Raw genomic sequence first — 19,749 nt, 5'->3', positions numbered from 1 at the left:
GGGAGTGCCCCTCCGGGTCCATAATGAGTGCATTGAGTAGTCGCCGTGAGTTCAGGATATTTAGAGGGGCCGAGGGGGGCTGAGGCCCGAGGGGACGGAAGGCTGGCAGGCTGGGCTTTTGTGCCCAAGGAAGCGCAGTATCTATCGCACACGCCTGTTTGTCGAATGGGAGCAGTTCGTGATATGGCCGAGTCAGCTGTCTGCCTACGATCTTGGCATCGCAGACGGAGCTGCGTGAAACGCCAACACGTGTTTCGGAGCCAAGAGTCTGGGGTCAAGGGTGTCAAAGTATCGATTAGATCTGCCGGTACGGAGTAGTTTGTCGGAAATTCTGGCTTTGAAAGATGGGTGTCTTCTGTTGCTGGCATTCTTATCAAATGAGGGTCGAAACGGGTTTGGGAAACCAGTACGTTACTGGAGGGCAAGGCCACGGTGCTACAACTGAGAGCGTTTCGATAGTCTTATTCACGCTGCGAGCCGGTGGTCGAGCGGATTGAACCTGCTTCGAGTCATCACGAATTGTACCGATATCTTCTTATCAGGAGGGAGTTGCTCACACGAGCGATTCGCAGACGATGATTCCACGTACATGTTAATAAAAGTGAGTGGTGGGGGAAAGTTGGGTGGGAAATTTGGCGGCGTGCTGGGGCAGCAATTTAGTGCCTACCAGGCCGATGCCGCAAGGCTTTGTGGGTTTATTGGATGTATTGAACGCTGAACGTCGGTGGGAAAGAGCGCGTAGTAGACAGCTGGAGACCGCTAAAGACCGCTCAACGTCGCCGGATTGGCGTAGGAACACCCAAAAGTAGGCCAAAACTCCACTAATAAAAAGTAACGAGCCTAATTAATCCAATCTCATCAGTCAGCATTATTAGTCCGTTACTCCAAAATAGTATTACCAAAAGACCCGGCACCTGATCTGATGCCGTCACTCGTCACTCGTCAGCCGTCGGCCCGCCGGCCTGCATCGGAGTCGTGTCCATGTCGCCTTTTTCTACCTGACAAACGTCGATTTACTCGCTCGACCCAAACTACCTTGGCTATCATTTTGGCTTCTACTCATCCTTACCACCACTCTTGCATTATTTTTCATCGACGCCAAAACGCACCTACCTGCACTCCTTGCCTCTCGTTCACTGCTGCCCACCCTCTCCAGGACGCTTGCGGCTCATCACGCAACACCGCCTTCGCAACCCAATCAACCTTTACCACAATCACCACCACTTCCGCCGCCGCCGCCGCCGCCACCACCAACCTCACTCCCTACCAGCAGCACAGCGCTCGTCATTTTGTCCGTGGCTTGAGTCTCTGCGTACAGTCAATACCGAATTATCTGCCCCTGACGCCAAGTGGCCGGGCACGTTTCGAAAGTCTCCCAACACCAACCTGCGCGGCACACCCCGCAGTCCTGATACCGCACGATGGCCCAAAAGCGGCTCATGCAGGAGCATGGCCCCCTTGAGCGGGAGCGATGGTTGACGATTGATGTGCGTCGATTTTTTCCAGTCGCAGTCTTTGAGCAAGGGTTTGAATATGCTAATTCTTCTGCAGATGGACGAACAGAATTTGTTCAAGTGGCGCATCGGCCTCTGGGTAGTTAATCCTGATAGCGTCTTTTACGGCGCGTATCTTAGGGTTCGTAGCCGCCCGTCTTCATCTACACATGCACACGCCTCGTTACTGACGATGAATTATAGAGCGAAATGCGATTTCCTCACGACTATCCCTACCAGCCCCCTACGTTCCGCTTCCTGACGCAGGGCATCACACACCCGAATGTGTACCCCGATGGCAACCTTTGCATCTCCATTCTTCACAAGCCGGGCGATGACGAGCAATCGGGTGAAAAGGCCAACGAACGATGGAATGTTCTGCATGGTGTCGAGTCTGTCCTGCGCTCCGTTCTGCTCCTCATGGACGATCCCGAAATCAACTCGCCCGCCAATGTCGACGCCAGCGTTCTCTACCGCGATGAGCGACCAAAGTACGATGCTCTTGCCAAAGACGTCGTCGCTCGATCGCTGACCGACGTCCCTGGCGGTGTCAGGATGCCAACCACGGACGAGCTTGCCCCGAAGCCGCAAAAAGTTGTCGAGGACGATGATGACTTTTGGAACCCATCCGAGGAAGAGGAGGATTTTGGCGGCAGTGATAGTGACATGGACGACTTTGAGGAAGAAGAGGATGACGAAGAAGACGATAAACAATGATATCTCCCCTGTTCTAGTCGTGGCACTCTGCGTCGGCCGCCGTGGAGCAAAGCGCTGAACCTAGGATCTCAAGGTAGGCGTTGGGTGGGACTATTTAGCACATGGGACTCGACACAAATCTGGGACACCCCTACTGGCGTCAATTTTAGTTTTCTGGGACGCATTACTGGATTTACATAGCATTTTAGATATACCGGACACTGACTATTGATATTGCATTTACACAAGGATTCAGCGAGCAGCGGTGGCATCGAAAGCGGCAACAGCGCAATGCACCTGTCTTTTTCCCTCTATCTGCTTGATTGCAGTGCTGTAGTGACTGTACCCACCGGAGCAGGGTGAAATTTTCATTCCATCGACTTTTTCTTTTCATCCTTTCTTTCTTTCTTCTAGGTAGTAAACCTTGTCCATTCCCTCTTCTTTTTTTTTGCCTTTGCATCCCTGCAACGCTGTTTGGTGAAAGCCTCCAAATTGTCCAAGGCGGTTATAGCGTGCACCAGCCACTCCGCTTTGTTAGGTAAGGTAGGCGCGCCGCACTGCCCTGTGCCCTGCAAACCTACCACCTACTACCAGTAGGTACCAGTAGGTAAGGTAGCTACCAGTACTAACCCAAGGGTATCCGCTCCGCTTACCTGGTCCAACCGTCGTGTAGTCAGCCCACCGGCTTACCGCTGGGAGAGCCTGGGGAGCTTCCTGTCGTGGCGCATGCTTGCGTCGCAGCCGACGTCAACCATCCCAAGCTTCTCCATCGACGTTTGCACCCGACCCAAACCTTTGCAGCGTGGCTGGCATGGTGATAGCATCGCCAACCTGCCGCGCATAACCCAAGACTCTTCCTTTGATCCTTCCTGTCTAGGTGCTCCCGCGGGCGATACCTCGCAGCTCCTCGACATTGTTCCTGAACGGAGCATCGCCAGCAGCCACCAGCCGAGCTTGAGCTGCAACATCAACCATCGCGTCATATACGAATCTGTCCGACTCACGCATCCGCCGAAGCCGACCTTCATTCATCTCCATGTTTGCACATTCAAGGACATAAATCCTACAAAATGGCCTCGATGGAGCCGACCGACGACGAGATCTCGCAAGTCATTGACTTTGCTGGTCTCAACCGCATAGATGACCGCAGCATGGTGATTCAAGCGCTCAAGGTATTGAATCTCGAAATTCGTGGACCATGTCTCACGATACAACTAACGCACAAGCTAGAACAACGGCCGCAATGTCGAGACGGTGCTTATGAGCTACTTCGATAATCCCGATAGCGTGCGCTTGTTCCCTTTCCCTTGCCTCTTCTTTTCTTTGAGCTAACATTCGATTTTTGCCATTAGTTCCGACAACGATTTACGATGGTGTGGAATGATAGCATGTTCGGTGCAGATCGGAATGGCGAAAACGACAACAACGCTGGCACTTGTAAGACGAGAACGGAGTACCGATGTCCGCATGCTGACACGCTGCTTAGCTTTCCACGTCGAGGAGCCGAATCCCAATCCTTCGTTTTATATAGAATCGATGGACAACTCAATGCACGAAAGCGACGTCATTCAAGGCGTAACCCCGCCTCCTGATAAGTACAGTTTAGGGGCACCCTCACGGCCGCCCTCCAGATCCAATGCCAGATCCCCACTGGGACGAATGGTAGATATGACAGCTTCCGATGTTCCCAGTAAGTGTTTCTGCTCTAAGACCTGTTCGAAGCTAATTGCAAATATCAGGATTTGCTGGCCAATCGGACCCAGATCAGTTGAGCCAAGACATGGAACGTGCTCTGCGTGAATCAGCACAAGAAGCCGGAATCTCCGCTCCTGGGCAAGAATCAGGAGTGCTGGAGAACTGTACCTCTACACCATATTTTGGACCGGCGACAAGAACACAATACGATCACGAAGACTGGGCAATGGTCCCAGTGGCCGCTGCTAGTACAGCCTCGAATATATTACCTCCCTCTGATCGACAACGAAAAACGGACGCTCCGGCATTTCTGGTGCAGCATCCTAACACTGTTGGCAATCATAGACTAGGTGGTCTTTTGACCGTTCTGCACGAGATTCCCTTGGCGCGAAATATTCTCCTTCGATGCGGGTCGCCGTCTGAAGCCTACGGGCATGACAATCAGTGGTGGCAGGGTAAAAGCATTACACCCCCACACTCTGTCCAGGTACAAACACCTGGAAGTGACTTGGAATGGTCATCCAACGACGACTTGAAGCCAGGATTCGAATCTGAGATACACCGGCTGATGGCTTTTCTCGACTTCACGGAACGAAGTCACGGCTCTACCAGCGTCTTGACGGAAATGGTACCCTATCCTGCTATTGGACCAGAAAAGCAATTCTACGATTACCTGGGGCAAAGGAACGGGGAAGTGCTCTACCCTCTCACCCAAGTCGCCTCGCTAGCTCTCCTGCATGGTGACGACCTCGGCGACGAAGACGCTAGGTTTGGCTTGCTTGAGATTGAGCATTTGAAGGGAGACTATAATACCATTAAGACACTGTACGAGGCTCTTGATCACCTAATGTGGAGTGATGTGCTTTCATGGAACGAACTGAGCGAGGACTCCAAGATGGCCATGTTCAAGGATATGGGAGAGGTCATAGCCATAAAATTTGGCGGCGAGGGCCCGGAAGATTCTTTGGATATACCAGCCGAATTGTATCCCGAAAAGTACCTCACGACGCGCAAACGCGAGGCACATCGCATTCAAAGAGCCTGGTGTGAGACGAAGCTCGCCATGATGAAGATTGCGCGACAGGAACAAGCGGTGCACGAATGGCGAGACGATTTCAACCAGCTTTCCTATAACAAGAAAATCAGAATCGAAAACGCTGCCGAGCAGTGGAGAGTGTTGGACAAATATTTGCAAAGTGCCGGTCAGTTCACTGGCATGCGACATTCGGGCTTCGATACAAATAAATTCCCTGATTACCATGACGCTCCTGGATCTTTATCGGAAACCCAACGGCAGGCTTTAGACAAAGTGGGCGACGTTGTAAAGCTGACAGAGAGAATACTGGCAGATGTGGACAAGGCTCTAGAAGGTACGCTTCACAAATACAATCATCAGGCCCGCAGCTAACAAAAAAACAGATCTTAACTCAGAACTTGAAAAGCTCAAGTCCAAGCAAAGGAGCCTTGGTCGGCTACTAACGGACCCTGACAAGCCAGGTCGGCCACAGCCAATGACGTGTAAGAAGTACCTGCTTCGTGGTGTCGCAACCGAGAGGGATGTCATATACGTATGTCGACGGCAGCATACGGATTTGATCGATCTAGACGATACGCCAAAGAAACCAGACCAATGGTGGCGTTTGGCCTATGTTCAGGGTGAAGAGCACCCAGTAAAGTCCGAGGTAGGACACGCAAGCCTTGTCAGCAGATTATGTGCTAATGCGTTGCAGAAAATCGAAATAGAGCGTGTTCTCAGAGAAGTCTGGCAAGAAACCAAGACACCCCTTCTAATCTACGCCACGGAGGACGCCCTCAACACTCCTAATGATCCACTTAGCCTACCTTTAGAGCGCTTTGTCAAAGCGGACAATAAGGCCTTCCGCAGCGAACTGAACGTAGAACGCACCAATGAGCAAGAAAACCGACAGCCTGCATTCATCGACCCGATCTCACCATCCAAACGAAAGCACCGATCTGACAGCATGGATTCTCTCGATAGCAACCATGCCTCTCTTGGAAGCGATGGGAGCAATGCATTTGACAACCCCTTTGAAGACCAGCAACCGACGTTTAGCTTCCAGGGAGGCGACTACGAGCCACACGTTGTGGGTGCCAACAGCCAGCCAGTGCCTACAGGTATCTTGTCACACTATATGAAATTTGGCGACATTGAACGCGGTAATGAGGCGGAACTGTATCTCGATCCGAAACCGCCGCAGTATACTGCTGACGACGCGCTGCCCACAACGACACAAGAAATGGAGCAGGTCCTACCACAGGAAGCATCCGCAGCGGCCCCAGTGCAGGGGCCTACACAGCGAGACCAAATGAAAAACAGCGTGATGGATATGGACATGCCTAACCTAGAAAAGGAGACTTAGACGAACAGGACACTAGATATATGCACTGCAGTACGCGCCATTTCTGCCTGCGCCATGGTTTCTGACTGCGTATTTCCTGATTGACACTGGTTCATCAGCCGAAATACACCATTTTCTTCCAGCGCAGCTTGACCGGTAAAAGCTGAAGAGCAGACCATTGTGATTGTCGAAAGAGAAACGAACGGGAAAGTACAACAGGCGTTCATGTACCGTCCAAGAGCTTAAGATCGAGCTGCACACCGTGCTCACGGCTTGCGCTGTGCAACATGGATCTGGGCGTTGTCCATATGCACTTTGGGGCTCGGGGCTTGCCATCTCGGTGATGTGTGGCGGTTGTCACGGTCATCAAGTAGTATATCATAGTGGTGGGACTCGAAGTTGGCATAGAAAGGAGCTGAGGTAGGAAAGGCAAGCCATACGAGCTGCAGCAAGTAGAGATACCATAGAAACGGAGGGGGGACGAAAGACTTGAGAGAGTAAAAACTACAATATGAAGTCCTCACGGGGTAATGATATTATCAGCAAATGCATACGCGCTGGATGAACAAATGTGTGTCGCATCGCAGCCGATAACTACTTGGTGGTAGCCTGGTCGTAGCCTGGTTACAGCGCGACTGTAGGCTTTCTACAGCCTAATTACAGTGCGATTTGGGAGGATATTGGTAGTTAACAGTAGCCCAGTCGGGCGCGTGACACTACTATGTAATAAAATAACCCACTAACGGTACATATCTGGTAGCATGCCAGAGTGGAAATGGGTAGGACTTGAATAACTCGAGGAATCCTATGGCTTCGGCCTCGCAGGTTCGAACCCTGCTGCTATCGATTCTTTTTTTTTTGGCAAAACGTTCGCGATCCTAATTCAGTACCACATTTTTTCATCGCCATTCTCGTTCCCCCTACCTAATTCCTACTTTCAATATTTTCTTTCCTTCAGAAAAGCTGCGCTCGTGATTCTTTGAGGACTCAAAGCAGCTTCTGGCAGGCTTCACCCCCGCAGAAACTACCCCTGCAGCCTGCAGTGTGAGGAGGTCACGACATGATTGTCTATTATGCGCCATGCTCACATGGTACGGAGTACAGAAATAGCCATAGCCGGGTACTTGGGTGTTACTTTGTGCGCGTGGTGTTGCAACGGCGCGATACGCACTGATACAAACGAGAAGATGGCTCTCCAGAGCCCCAGTAGATGCAGTGCCACTGGTTTGCCACGGGACTTGTGTGCAACAGGCGCTGCGTACAGGGATCTTCTGATAGTGCTGAGAATGCATTCAATTTACTCTTCTACATTGAGTCACCGTTGCAAACGGTAGCGGCGCGGTCTCGGTCCTCCGCGTCGTTGTCGCACAAGCCTGACAGGTCCTTGTTCCCCTCCCGCGGTGAGGGATGGGTTGGAGACAGAAACCTGCATTGTCATGGAACTGGCTGTGGTACTTGCGAGGTCTGCAAAACCAAGTGTCGCACGGCTCGAAACTGTGCCGCGACGAGAAAGGTAAAGGCGGACACTGGTCACCAGTACGCTCCTCAAAAGAGGCCGCGATTGGGTTGTTCATCATCTCTGTATCGCTACCAACAACACGACAGTCTGTAGAATTATCGTCTTCCGAGATCCTAGTCGCATCGCCAACTCGTTCCAGCCTAGAGCTGCCGCGTCTTCAGAGCTTCCTTCATCTGCACCCATTGGCTGACCTGGATACTGGCGCCGCAGTATATATCTTGCTGGGGCCGATTTCGAGTATAGAAGCTGCCAAAACTCATTCATGGGAGAATTTCGTAAATCTCGCAATCCTACATTGGCTCATGACAACTTTGAGTAGAGCAGAGTAGAGATCAACCCCTCCATTTTGTTTAACCAGCAGGGGGGGACTCTGAGAGAGGCTGTCGACGACATTCTCAACAAGAGCGATTCACTCAAAGCCCCGTTGTGCTGCAAGCACAAAGCTTTCAAAAACGCAAAGGAGACTTGAGAGTCATCCCGAGAAAGAGTTTAGCATAAATCCATCATTCATCAATATCCGTCTAAAGCATGGCCAATAACACTTGGGCTATTGTCGTTTATTGGGCAGACTTTTGTAAGATCAATAAGATGATAAACTGCGAATACCTACCCTGACACCTCCGAACCCCCCTTAATCGTATTACATTGACAGTAGAAGCCCTCTGGTGCGCCAGAAAGCCTTGTCCGTGGCTTGGTTTTTTACGTGATCAACTGATGCCCCGACATTCCCATCCTCTCTCGCTCTCTGATAGCGCATTCTTCTCTGGTGTCACACAAGGTTCAAACACCCGGGTTACGTCAAAGGTCTTTGACGGGCCTTTGTCTCTTCTACGACGGCCCCTGGGCCCGGGTGAGTGTTTGCAGGGTGGTATTGAGCCCCAAAGATGAGCATTACGGACTGGATGTCTCACGAGGGTGCAGTGCCACGGAGATTCCGCCGCGGGTGGGAGCTTAACCTTGCTAGTTGGCTGTCTCGCCGGTCTCTAATCACCAACTCTCTCGAGGGTGGCACAAGGCCCCCAAAGCCTGGGCGCTGTCATAGGTTGCTGACGTATTGTTGCCCGCTGATAGGGTGCTCCTGGGTTGGAGAGGCACATGTTTGCAGAGGTTCATCCAGCGTGAAAGGAGATGAACCAGGCAGCAGCCAAAAAGACTGTTGTACCTGCTGAGCAGAACAAGGCTCAACGGGAATTCGTCACTCAACGCTCAGCAACATGAGCAAAATAGCTGTTACACACAGCACTGGGGTTCTCCAAGGCACTTCTTCCTCCGCACTTCATGGGGAGACCATTGCATATTGATAGTGATTCACCAAGGAGACAATGAGCCAACCCTGAGGATCTGCACATGGTAGACGGAAATACTTGGCTACATTGCCATCACTGCTGGTTACGCAGCCTCCTTGCCTCTTTGTAATTCGTCGGTCAACTCGGCGACTCACCACAGATGCGTCCATCTAGCCAATCGCATGTCGCACATCTGCTGGCTTGGCGAGTAGGGCAGCCAATGCCCATTGCGCTGCGCCCGTCAGCTTCGGTATAAAGCAGGCGATCCCCTCCGTTTCCTCTCCTTTCTATTCTCCTCATCTTCGATAGTAACTACTTTCCCCTCTTCTCGGAGAATCACATTTCACCCAGTCTTGTGTACCCCGCCATCCTCCGAGCGAAGAATCTTCTATACTCTTTGCCCGACACAACCTCGTACCATAGATTGACATGGCTACCCTCGACATGGCCACCCTCGACGACATGGCCACCCTCGACGACATGGCCACCCTCGACGACATATCCGAGGCGCTGGCAACCTTGAAGCTCGTGTCTCTTTCCAGATTCCGTGGGGCCGCACGGCAGATGCGGCATCTTCGCGAGTTGCTCCTGGCTGGCTTTAATCCCATGTGTGTCTACATAGAAGTAGGCATCGAGTCAGCCATATTGCAGTTCCAAGATCATGACGCCCCGAAAATGATCGTCTGGGACGTTATTTGCAGACTTACCAAGCTTGGCACAGACTTGAACCACGCCAGCGCTCGAGTCATCACACTCCCCGACCCACTCTACTTCAGCCACCATGCCTACACAGTCAGCGAGGACCAGCTTGTCATCAACTTGCTTGAACCCTTCGTCGCGGGAATGGGGACGTGGGACTATTATACGGGCCTAGCGTCACTCCATTGGACTGTGGAGAACAATGCGCGACACACGTGCGTCATGAACTGGCCTGCGGGAACCCTCGACGCAAGGTGCCTTCCATATCTACCCCCTACGATCAAGGAACTCAAACTGTGCGGCATGCAACAGTTGTTCACATACCCTGTGCCGTGGAAGGAAGAATGCGACGGCCCTCACCACTGGATGAAAGAATTTGTGGGAAAGCTGAGGAATCTGGAGACGCTGACTCTTTCCGGGTGTGGCTATGATTCTGAGTGTCTGGCGCGTCTCAGAAGCTGGACGGATTGGTTGTGTATCAAAGAGGAAAATCGAGAGTCAGAGGAGTCCCAGGAGAGTGATGAAATAGACAAATGAAGAGGATGAGAGGGTGGACTCTACTCGTCTGTTACGTGTGTTGAGTAGTTATGTGTTAGTCTTGTTCCCAGAGATAGAATATCGAGTACCGTTTATGCGCAACAAAAGCATTGGTCGCTAAGACCTCTTCAAGAAGCAAGCTGTGCGTGCTTCTGTCCAGTGTGTCCAGCGCGGGACAAGGGCAATAACACGTCTACGCGGCTTACAGCATCTGCTGCTGGACTCCCATATAGGCCAAGGGCCGAGATGTTTAGCCATTTCAGGACGGAATTCTACGCAAAGCTAGATTACAGAGATACTAACCAACATGTCAAGACTACATGTGCCACACACCCACTTCCTCGAAGTGGGTGTTGGAGGGCAAAGTGGTCACCATGTTGGGAATTCATGTCGCCTCAGCTGGATATAGATATCGGCCAGCGACGTAAAGAGATTTTTGCTTTTTTTGGGGAGGCAAGTCCTCTATTTTTCGAGGCGAGAGTTGTGTACCCTCGACGAATTCCAGAATGACGAATGTGGATAAATATATCAAAAATTAAGGTACTTTAAACTTGATAGAAAATCCCGATTTCTTTCTTTTTCTTTTTTTGGTCCACGAGAGTTCTATAAAATAATATAACATTCCATAGTCCAAGAGTTTCTCCCTTGTTACCTTTGACTGGTAAAGATACTTCTTAAAAGTACGACATTTGTACAACTGCAACATACTTCATCTGATTGGATTCACAACATCAATCAATGTTGTATTTTGGGAGCCTTTGCTTCTCACTTGATCATATATTGTAGTTTCAAGGATAGCAATACGATAACAGCTTTATATGATCTGTGCTCACTGCTATCAGGTTATCAGATCTTGACATAATATTTTGTCACATGTGAGCACCTGTTTATTCAATAACTGTTATTCACCTACGGTAATCAAAGTTCGACTTGCATATGCAAAGAAGAATGTTTTGAGAGACCGCGCGGCATAGACGTATATTGATTGACTGAATTATTAGAGATCTAGTGTTCTGGATTGAATATGATATATTTGACAAGAGTTGAGCGCACCAAAAACACTCATACCGAGCTGCAGATAGTGTGATAATCCATTGCTTCTGAACAAAATTTACATAACTCTCCCAGGTCATCTGCACAATGCTGCCTTCACAGCCATTTCTTCTGTTCCAGTATGGTCGCGGAAAAACTTATTCTTCGTCACAAGAGTCTTGTCATCTGTCTCGGGTACGAAATGGGACATTCATACCCACAGATGCAGGCAAAAAAGACATGCGGAGAAGACTTCTGCTTCAAAGCTGGTGTTCTAAACGAGTGGCGAGGTCGCCAGTTCCTGTTCTACTATCAAGTGCCGCTGTGGCATACCAGGAGCCCAAGCAAACTCCAATGGATTATCTCCATGTTGGCGAATCAAGTGTTCCAAAATAAGCCTAGGCAATCGTTCAACTGCAACTCCCAAGTTTCCGCATCCATATAAATCCCAATAATACTCAGTGGCTGAGCCTTCAAAACCTGGAGGCCACAGTCTCGCCGTGGCGCCCTGCCCCTCCGCTAAATTCTGCAGCTCCTCGGACGCTTTCCTTGGTGATGACCTGCACGCCATTCTCAAACTCATTGCCAAGAGCATCCTCGAATGACTTGGCGCTGTAGGCAGCATAATAGCAACTCGCGCGGTCGACGTTCATGCAGTCCTGGGGGAACGCCAAGAGCTGCTTCGCGATCCGTGTCGCCTCGGCCAAGGCCTGACCCCGCGCGACGACTCGGTTCGCGAGCCCAATCTGCAACGCTTCGCGAGCCGGGACGCCGCGGCCCGTGAGGATCATATCGAGAGCCCTTCCCAGCCCGATGATGGCCTGGAGGCGGACCGTCCCGCCGTCAATCAGGGGCACACCAAACCTGCGGCAAAACACGCCAAAGGTAGCGTCTTCTTCCGCGACGCGGACATCACCAATCAGAGACAGCTCCAGGCCGCCGGCGACGGCATACCCCGCCACTGCGCTGATGATGGGCTTCTTCACCTGCATCCTGGACGGGCCGATGGGGCCAATGTTGCGGCCGACGACGTGATGCTGAGGGTCAATGATGGGGCCTCTGTACTCCTCACCCGCTTGGCCGTACTTGGCGACCTCGTGCAGATCAAACCCAGAACAAAAGTTTCCGTGAGCACCGTACAGGATGCAGACTTTCTGGCTGGCGTCTTGCTCAAAAGCAAGCAACGCGCTGGTAAGACCCCTAGCAGTAGGCCCATCAATGGCGTTGCGCCTGTGGGCTCGATTGATAGTAATGGTGGTGATGCCGTCCACGGTCTTGTCGACCAAGCAGGTTTGTGGCTCGTTGCTGGTCATGATGAAATAAGTCCTAAACGGGTGATTTGAGGGACTACATATCGTATTATTAGGGTCGTACCGGGCTGGAGCAAGGTAATTATAAGCCCATGGCATGGCTTACAGTACTTGGGCTGTTGTCGTTCATCGGCCGCACCTTTCCTGGCCGGGCTGGTCTAGGAAAACGTGGGGACGGCTTAGCCGTGGCGGCCGGGCCGGTTAAGAAATTACGGGCACGGCTCACTGATCAGCCAGATCAGTCTTTCTAACCGTGCCCACCTGGCTATTTTTGTGGGCTCGCCTCGACTGAGGAAGCTCATCCTATCAATCTTTAATCATGACTTCTACCGTTCCAAAGCTCAGAGGTCCGAAGACTGCAGCAGGTAGAAATCTGGTTCAACACATAATGGGGAAGAATCATTGATGGACCGGCCTCTTGCTATGCTCACAGACTCCCAAAATTCCAAGTTATTGACCTGAATTGCTCTATTATCTCGCCAGGCCAGATCGATTGCCGGCTTAATGGCACGTTCGGCCTCAATTTCTCCGATGTGGGTAAGAATCTGAGTCAGTACGCGAAACGGCTCAGAGTAGTCAACAAGAGGCTGCTTCAGACTGGCGTAACCTCGTATCTGCCTTCCATCACCGGCCAACAGTCGGTTGTATACGAAAGAGTCAGTGCCTTGTGACTGGGCCCTCTTCGAATTCCCGTTTTACTAATTCCAATGAGGCTCTGCCGTTCCATAAACCACAAGGTCTATGGCGACTTGCGGAACTCGGCGCCGAGTCACTCGGTGCACACCGTGAAGGCCCCTTCTTGAACATGCAAAGAAACGGGGCACATGACGTGAGTATTCTAGCAGAAGCTGAGAGTTTCACGGACATTGATGCACATTACGGCAAGGAGAATCTTGTTGCTGACAGAAGAAGTCATGCAGCGGCGATCAAATTGATTACGGCTGCCCCAGAACTCGGCACAATGACATCTCTAATTCCGAAGCTGGCTTTGTACAATATTGTCTTTTCCATCGGTCATACCAACGCCACCTATGTGAAGTCGAAACTTCTGCGAAAAGTGAATGATGCTAGGCTTGCAGGGAAAGAGCGTTTTACATTGCGATTAGTGTTTGTCAATTGACTAGCTGATCGGCTTTATCATCATATCTAAATTTGGCTCAGCAAGGGGCAAAAATAGTCACTGCTAGCACTGCTTTGAGCGTAGGCCGCCATCGTTGGCGTCACAATAGTTCGCTCCATAGTATAGCTGAATAAGAACAGAAGCCGCCAGATTCTGGTTTTTTTTCTGCTTATTGACATTGTGTCGCATAGAATTAGCCAGATAGGCTTAGATTGTGTTTGCAGACGGTCGTTCCGTCACAACTTGTGAGGATTGGCTATAGTCAAGCAATGTCCAAATCGTCTCGGCATCGGGATGTGTCGGGAGACTTTCAAACAGAACTGGATTTATCATTGCTGATGTGGCTGCAGCATCGGGGTTGAAGCTCTGAAGCTTCTCTGCCTACAATATCATGCAATACTGATGGTCAAAACCAGAAATGTGCGGGAACTGCTTAAAGAAAATCTTACCAGACGACGGAAATGCTGCCAACAAGCTGCTGTACTTTCGAGAAAATCCAAAGTCAGTTTGAAAAGATTTCGCGAAGACTCCCTGACTGTGGCATCGTCATCGTGCTCGAAAATTCGGTGAATAACGCCGGCCACGACTGCACAGTAGCCCAGGAAGCTTGCCAAGCATAAGCGGCGGTGTTGGAGGCTTCTCAGCAGGCGAGTCATTCTTGATGCGTTCTCGCGACTGGCTGAGAGAAGATTTCGGAGGAAACTTGGTGGTACAGGAGACTTGGCCGATTGTAGCCGATGGCGCATCAGAAAGGGGTGCTGGAGTAAACAGTTGGACAGGAAATAGAGAGCGTGGGAGAAACAAAAGATGCCAAGCATAGAATTGTGATTCAGCTCTCCCGCCATCTTGGAGCTCTCCGTCTCTAGGGCGGTATCAAAATCTGCAATGGCCTTCGGTGAATAGGATTCGCACGTTAGAAGGACGTTATATATGGAAGCATACTCGCTACGCGAATTCCACGGCACTGGGGCCTCTTCCGATACGAGCCGACGCAGACAATATCGCTGAACCTGGCCCAGAGTCGATGCCACCAAGCAGAGGAAACCGGAGTAGCCCACTTTGCCCAGTTCCTCTGGGTGGTCTAGCAGTCGCATCACAGTGATGCGCTCCGCCCTGACTAGGCCAGGTGCGAGTGTTGCCTGGTCCACAGGAAGACTCAACAAGCAATCTGAGTCGAGTATTGTCGGCGACCGCCCTGGGCTGCTGGATACTATTCGGTCTAATAGATACACGGACCAAAACGTACGACGACGCTCCTCTTTAATCCACCAGAGCAGGGACGGACTGGGTTCGGAGAATAGCTCCAAAGTCTGGGCAAGCCGAATGGAGAGGCCGGCTTTGATCCACGCCTGTACGCTGCGACCGGCTAAAAAAGAAGAAGAAAACACAAAGTCAGATAAAGAGGAAGAAAAATCAAAATAGTCGAGCGAGATTGATAACTCACCGGCAAAATCAACGACTGCAAGCATGCAAATGGCTTGTACGACTTGTACTGTCACAAATTCATCTTCTTCGAAAACTCGGGCATTTATCATCTTCCATGAACGCGATGCATACTGATAGGTGGCTTCCGCTTGTCTGTCTCGAAAAATCAGATGGTCGGAAAATGGGACGGCGCTCGCCAGAATGCTAAGCAATAGCCAGTCGGGTATGGTGTTGCCGGAGAGCCTACGCCTGAAACTAGATTCTTGGAAGTAGCAATAGGGCTGGCAGTGGCAGAATTGGAAATATGTGTCAATCAAGGATTGCACAATATCTGATCCGGGGATGCGGTCAAACGAAATTGAGGCTTGCTCAAGGGAGGGTGACAGTGAGAATGAGACGTCGTGGATACCCAGGGCATCTTGCGGACGAGAAGATATTTCCGGATTTGAAAGAAAAGACGATAATTGACTGGGTCAGTTTAGCTGCGAGGCTTCAACTTTGGCCGGTATGCTGCACTAACTCATTAGGATGGAACACGCTCGGCTGCGGCTCGGGGCTAGCCAGGTTCCCAACCATGAGGAAATCCTGCCCAAGTCAGCGGGATCCAGCTCGACAGTCGCCGCGTATACTTGATGCAGCAGATTATCTCACAGATATATTGGGAATAGAGGAAATGGTGTCAAAAGTGGCGTCATTATCGGGCATGGCTTCATGATCGTAGCGACATTCCTGGCTTAATCTGGAGCAAAAGCTACAAACGGGCCGCTCACCGGGACATCGCGCCTTTTTGCGCCTAGTGATCTTGATGTCAGATGATGAGGGAGACTAGAAATCAACAGAAACAGTGTGAAGCACCTGCAGTTCAGACAGGCCAAGCGAATGCGCTTGGCTTGCTGATGATCCATATGGCCCTGCGTTGGAAGCCGTCCGCTGCACCGTAGCCGGCTCACGGGTATTCACGGGCGATAGATCGTGTTGGCTGCTGGGATATATTTGCGTTTACGCTGCCCCACGATGGAAGTGCGATCCTACTTTGCGGTTCCTGCCACTGGCGTAACGCGTGTTGGAGAGTTACAATGATGTTCGGGAAGCCAAAAATTGCTGCTTTGGTGAAAACAGAGAGTTTGTTCGATGGGCAGCTCCATGTATGTAGTTGGCACCTGGCGACTAAGAAGTGTGTGGGCCCGGCCCGGCCACTGATATAACTTATCGTCCTCTAATACTGATTACCAAGTATATAATGAAGTTATTTTGTATTTTCAAGAGGCAAAAACCAAAAAAGACGGCGTTCAGACATAATATTGGATTTGCCTCATTTGAATTGATATTAATGTGAATTGTAACGAGTTGAGCCCGGAAGGTGCTCGGTCAGTACCCTGGTCCTGGTAATAAATGAACAGGGTCCCATCAGATTTGTTGAATCGAAAAGCCTCGGCTTTAGCTCTTCGGCTTTCGCTTTTCGCACACATTCTTTTCCCATCTCGTCAACTTCAAATTAATCATAGTAGCCGTCTCATTACCTTGTAAGCCTGCCCAGCTCGGATCTTCAGAAACCAATGCAAGAATTGTCTAAAGTAATCACACCTGTGGTAATGACGCAGTAAAAGGAATCGATAAAAATTTCTATCACAGTCTCTTTCGGCTCCTTGGTCTGAGTATGGCACCTTGTGAGCTATTCGGAGAGCTGGGTTTGCGTCATGTGTGCCATGTGCCGTCCATACAGATGCATCACTGCGCGGTGCTCACTCCTACTGATAAGACTAGAGCTTGGCTATCACTCAGAGCAAGTACTATTAAGACTCGCCGCTAGTATAGTTTGGATTTGTGACTTGATAAGGTTGGCTATGGTACGGGTGGGATATGTGTCCCAGCTGTACTCAGTGTGAGCCTAGTTACGTGCCGAGGATGCAATGACAATCCCGGGCAACACATGGTCACCAGAGGTACTACTATATACAGTTCGAAGTAATTCTGAAACACATAGTCATAAGAAACTAGTCTTAAATGATCGCTTCTCCCTCGTCTCGAGTCTACGTCGAGGTCAACGAGCTAAGGCATCCTCAACCCGAAAATGCCAATCGTGGTACCCGCGATACTCTAACAGCATCACAGAAAAGATGGACTAGTAAGAGATGGTACTCATCTGAACGTAAAAGTCGTGGGGCACCACAATTCCGCAGCTTATCTTAGATGTGTCGCACGATTAAGGACGATGTTCGGCGCCACGCCCGTGGCTGTGTCACTGATGTTACTGACACATAAATGTACCACTGGCTTATTTTCAGGTAGCACGGAGAGCTTACAAGAACGGCTCAGGCCTTTCCTCAGGAGAATTTATTGGCACAGTCGCTTTTCATTAGCAGGCAGAAAGCCGCCCAAAGTCCGTGTCACCGAGCCCATCTGTTACACAAACTCTACTAGGACAATGCTCCCAAGTGTGGCGAAATAAACTATGTATCGCAGAGAGAAGAAAAAGAAAAAAAGAAAGAAATGTTAGTTACTCTAGTCCATTTTCGTTGTGATTCATAAATCACCACGCATCGGCGCGTCCTGAAGCGAGGTACCCGTTGCTGTATGACTCTCCGTCACTGACGCCTGGCGACAGCATCTCAACGCAAGCGAGTCTATGTTGCCTTGCTCGACATGGAGATGCAAGTCTCAAAACTTCGTATTGAGATGAATAGATAGCTTTTACAAAATGGCATTCATTCAATTCTCTCGCTCCCAAGGTCTACCTGCAAAACGGCGTTGCAAAGTGTGGCGGGACGCGCTGCCAGACGACATTGGGGGGTTCCTCGTCTTCCAGAAGCAGAGCTGCTGAACTGAGAACTGGCTGATGGAGGCTGGAAGTAGAGAGCCCGTATTAGTCTATAAGCTTCCGCCGAAAGTCTTGGGGAAAAAATGACCGGGTTCAAGTGGCGCTTATCGCTATTAACCGCAGGGCACGCAGCATCGCGTTGTCTAGGCTCGACTCCAAGACATGGCCGGGTCACACCAAGTTGAGGACAATGCGTGTGGCTAACAAGACATGGACATGGCTTTCTGATCGAGAAGCTACGGCATAGTCCAGTTCAAGTTGATTAATTAGGTGTCGAGGCACGTGGATCCTTGGCCCATCTACGTTGTTGCGGGGTGCAGCCGGACATCCAGAAGGGCTGGCATCTGGAGGGCACTGGCGGAAGCCAATTCGTATGGCACGAGAAGATGGAGGCTTTTGTGCTTGATCTTGACGCTGTGGACTCCGGCGACAAGTGTGTAGACGGGCAGAAGGATGAGGCCGTTCTCGCCGATCCCCACGTAGCGATTGGCAGGGAATGGCCCGAAGATTTGGCCTATACTTGTGGGAAAAAACTGCCAGCGACTCTCGTCGGCGTAGCTGCTCTATGTATCTTATTTTCACATCTGATGGAAGCTTGGCTCGCAGTATTATGCCGAAGTTGGGGCATGATGGTTGTTTTTTTGCTGCGGCAGAGTCATGTGGACGTACTTTATGCGGTGGGCTCTGATATTGTTATGACTCGATGTAGAGCCTTTCTTTGGTTCTGCAAGACTATGAAATTCTGTAACACTATTCTGTGGCGTGGAAAGAAATCCTTGTCGTTTCCAAGATGATGAAGATTTCGTCGGGATGGACATGGTTGTGTTAGAGAATAGGATAGATCATACATATATTCTAGGCTATGTCAACGACAACTCGACAAGACATGTCTAGCGTCGTTGTACTTGTAAATGACCAACCATTTCATTTGCAATGACTTGCGTTGAAAAAGTGACGTGCGATCATTCTCACGAGCCCGACAGCATCACATGTGCGCCTGAATTAGGTCATTCACTCCCAACAAGCGGGGAAGAAGAAGGACAAAAGAGTATTGTGCACACTAGGCGGGCAATCTTGAGCAAAGTTGTATTTCCGAGATTCTGCAGACATCGAGTCACTTTGGATTTTTTCTTCTTTTCAAATTTCCCGTTGTTTTGGAATTTCTTTCCTTGTTTCTTTGCTTCATCTCGTGTAAAATGTTACCGTTTCCTTGTACGTCATTGAGGGAATCTTCTAGTGGCAACGACGTGGGCGGGAAGGCTCCACAAGCTTCCAGTACCCGCTTTTCCGACTGCGGGAGAGAGATGGTCTTGACCAATGAGAGGCGCAAAATTCTGGGGCGCTTCCGGTGCGCTTCTGTGTGCAGCTTTTGATGTAGCGTACCTTCTTTGCCAAGCTGCCTTGCTGTGTGACTTTTATTTTAATTTTTTAATTTTTTAATCCTTATCTTCCTCTGTGTGAGGACCCATGTTCTTTTGGTGACCGTTTTGCGTCGTCTTCCATCACTGTTCAACACTTGACTGGTTGACTGGATCTGCTCGCCTCACAACAGTGGGCGCATCCGCTATCAGCCCGCTAAAAGCTCATCCACTATTTTGTAGCTGCAGGTATTACAACTACTCCTCTGCGCCTCACCTTGTTTCTCTCTTCCTTCCTTCCTCCTCCTCCTCTTCTTCTTCTCACCACTCAAGCCATACCATTCCTCACCACAAAGACATTAAATACACCTTGGCGATCAACATTTGGGCTGCTTTACCAC

At 50.4% G+C, this 19,749-nt stretch overlaps 4 protein-coding genes and 1 non-coding gene across 5 annotated transcripts; 4 read left to right on the top strand and 1 right to left on the bottom strand.

Annotated features, from left to right (window-relative positions):
• Positions 1-1,421: 1,421 nt before the first annotated feature.
• Positions 1,422-2,210, top strand: V2A60_008081 (ubiquitin-conjugating enzyme/RWD-like protein; the record flags this gene model as incomplete). Its single annotated transcript, XM_083259357.1, has 3 exons — positions 1,422-1,487; positions 1,552-1,635; positions 1,698-2,210. The coding sequence occupies 3 exons, from the start codon at positions 1,422-1,424 to the stop codon at positions 2,208-2,210; spliced, it is 663 nt and encodes a 220-aa protein (XP_083115483.1).
• A 1,049-nt stretch (positions 2,211-3,259) lies between these two features.
• V2A60_008080 (uncharacterized protein) lies at positions 3,260-6,265 on the top strand (the record flags this gene model as incomplete). The annotated part of the gene is made up of 7 exons (XM_083259356.1): positions 3,260-3,361; positions 3,420-3,476; positions 3,542-3,626; positions 3,676-3,879; positions 3,929-5,254; positions 5,304-5,566; positions 5,615-6,265. 7 exons carry the CDS (start codon positions 3,260-3,262, stop codon positions 6,263-6,265), a joined length of 2,688 nt encoding a protein of 895 aa, XP_083115482.1.
• A 734-nt stretch (positions 6,266-6,999) lies between these two features.
• V2A60_008079 lies at positions 7,000-7,090 on the top strand. The gene has a single exon. It is a non-coding gene; the product is annotated as a tRNA-Ser (tRNA).
• Positions 7,091-9,478: 2,388 nt separating this feature from the next.
• V2A60_008078 (uncharacterized protein) lies at positions 9,479-10,285 on the top strand (the record flags this gene model as incomplete). Its single annotated transcript, XM_083259355.1, has 1 exon — positions 9,479-10,285. The coding sequence occupies one exon, from the start codon at positions 9,479-9,481 to the stop codon at positions 10,283-10,285; it is 807 nt and encodes a 268-aa protein (XP_083115481.1).
• A 1,505-nt stretch (positions 10,286-11,790) lies between these two features.
• Positions 11,791-12,630, bottom strand: V2A60_008077 (enoyl-CoA hydratase; the record flags this gene model as incomplete). The annotated part of the gene is made up of 1 exon (XM_083259354.1): positions 11,791-12,630. One exon carries the CDS (start codon positions 12,628-12,630, stop codon positions 11,791-11,793), a length of 840 nt encoding a protein of 279 aa, XP_083115480.1.
• Positions 12,631-19,749: the final 7,119 nt, after the last annotated feature.

The sequence above is a fragment of the Cordyceps javanica genome, chromosome 5 (assembly GCF_051103115.1).
Source record: "Cordyceps javanica chromosome 5, complete sequence".
Lineage (NCBI taxonomy): Eukaryota > Fungi > Ascomycota > Sordariomycetes > Hypocreales > Cordycipitaceae > Cordyceps > Cordyceps javanica.
The sequence above is the reverse complement of the archived record's forward strand: the minus strand, read 5'-3'. Positions and strand labels throughout refer to the sequence as shown.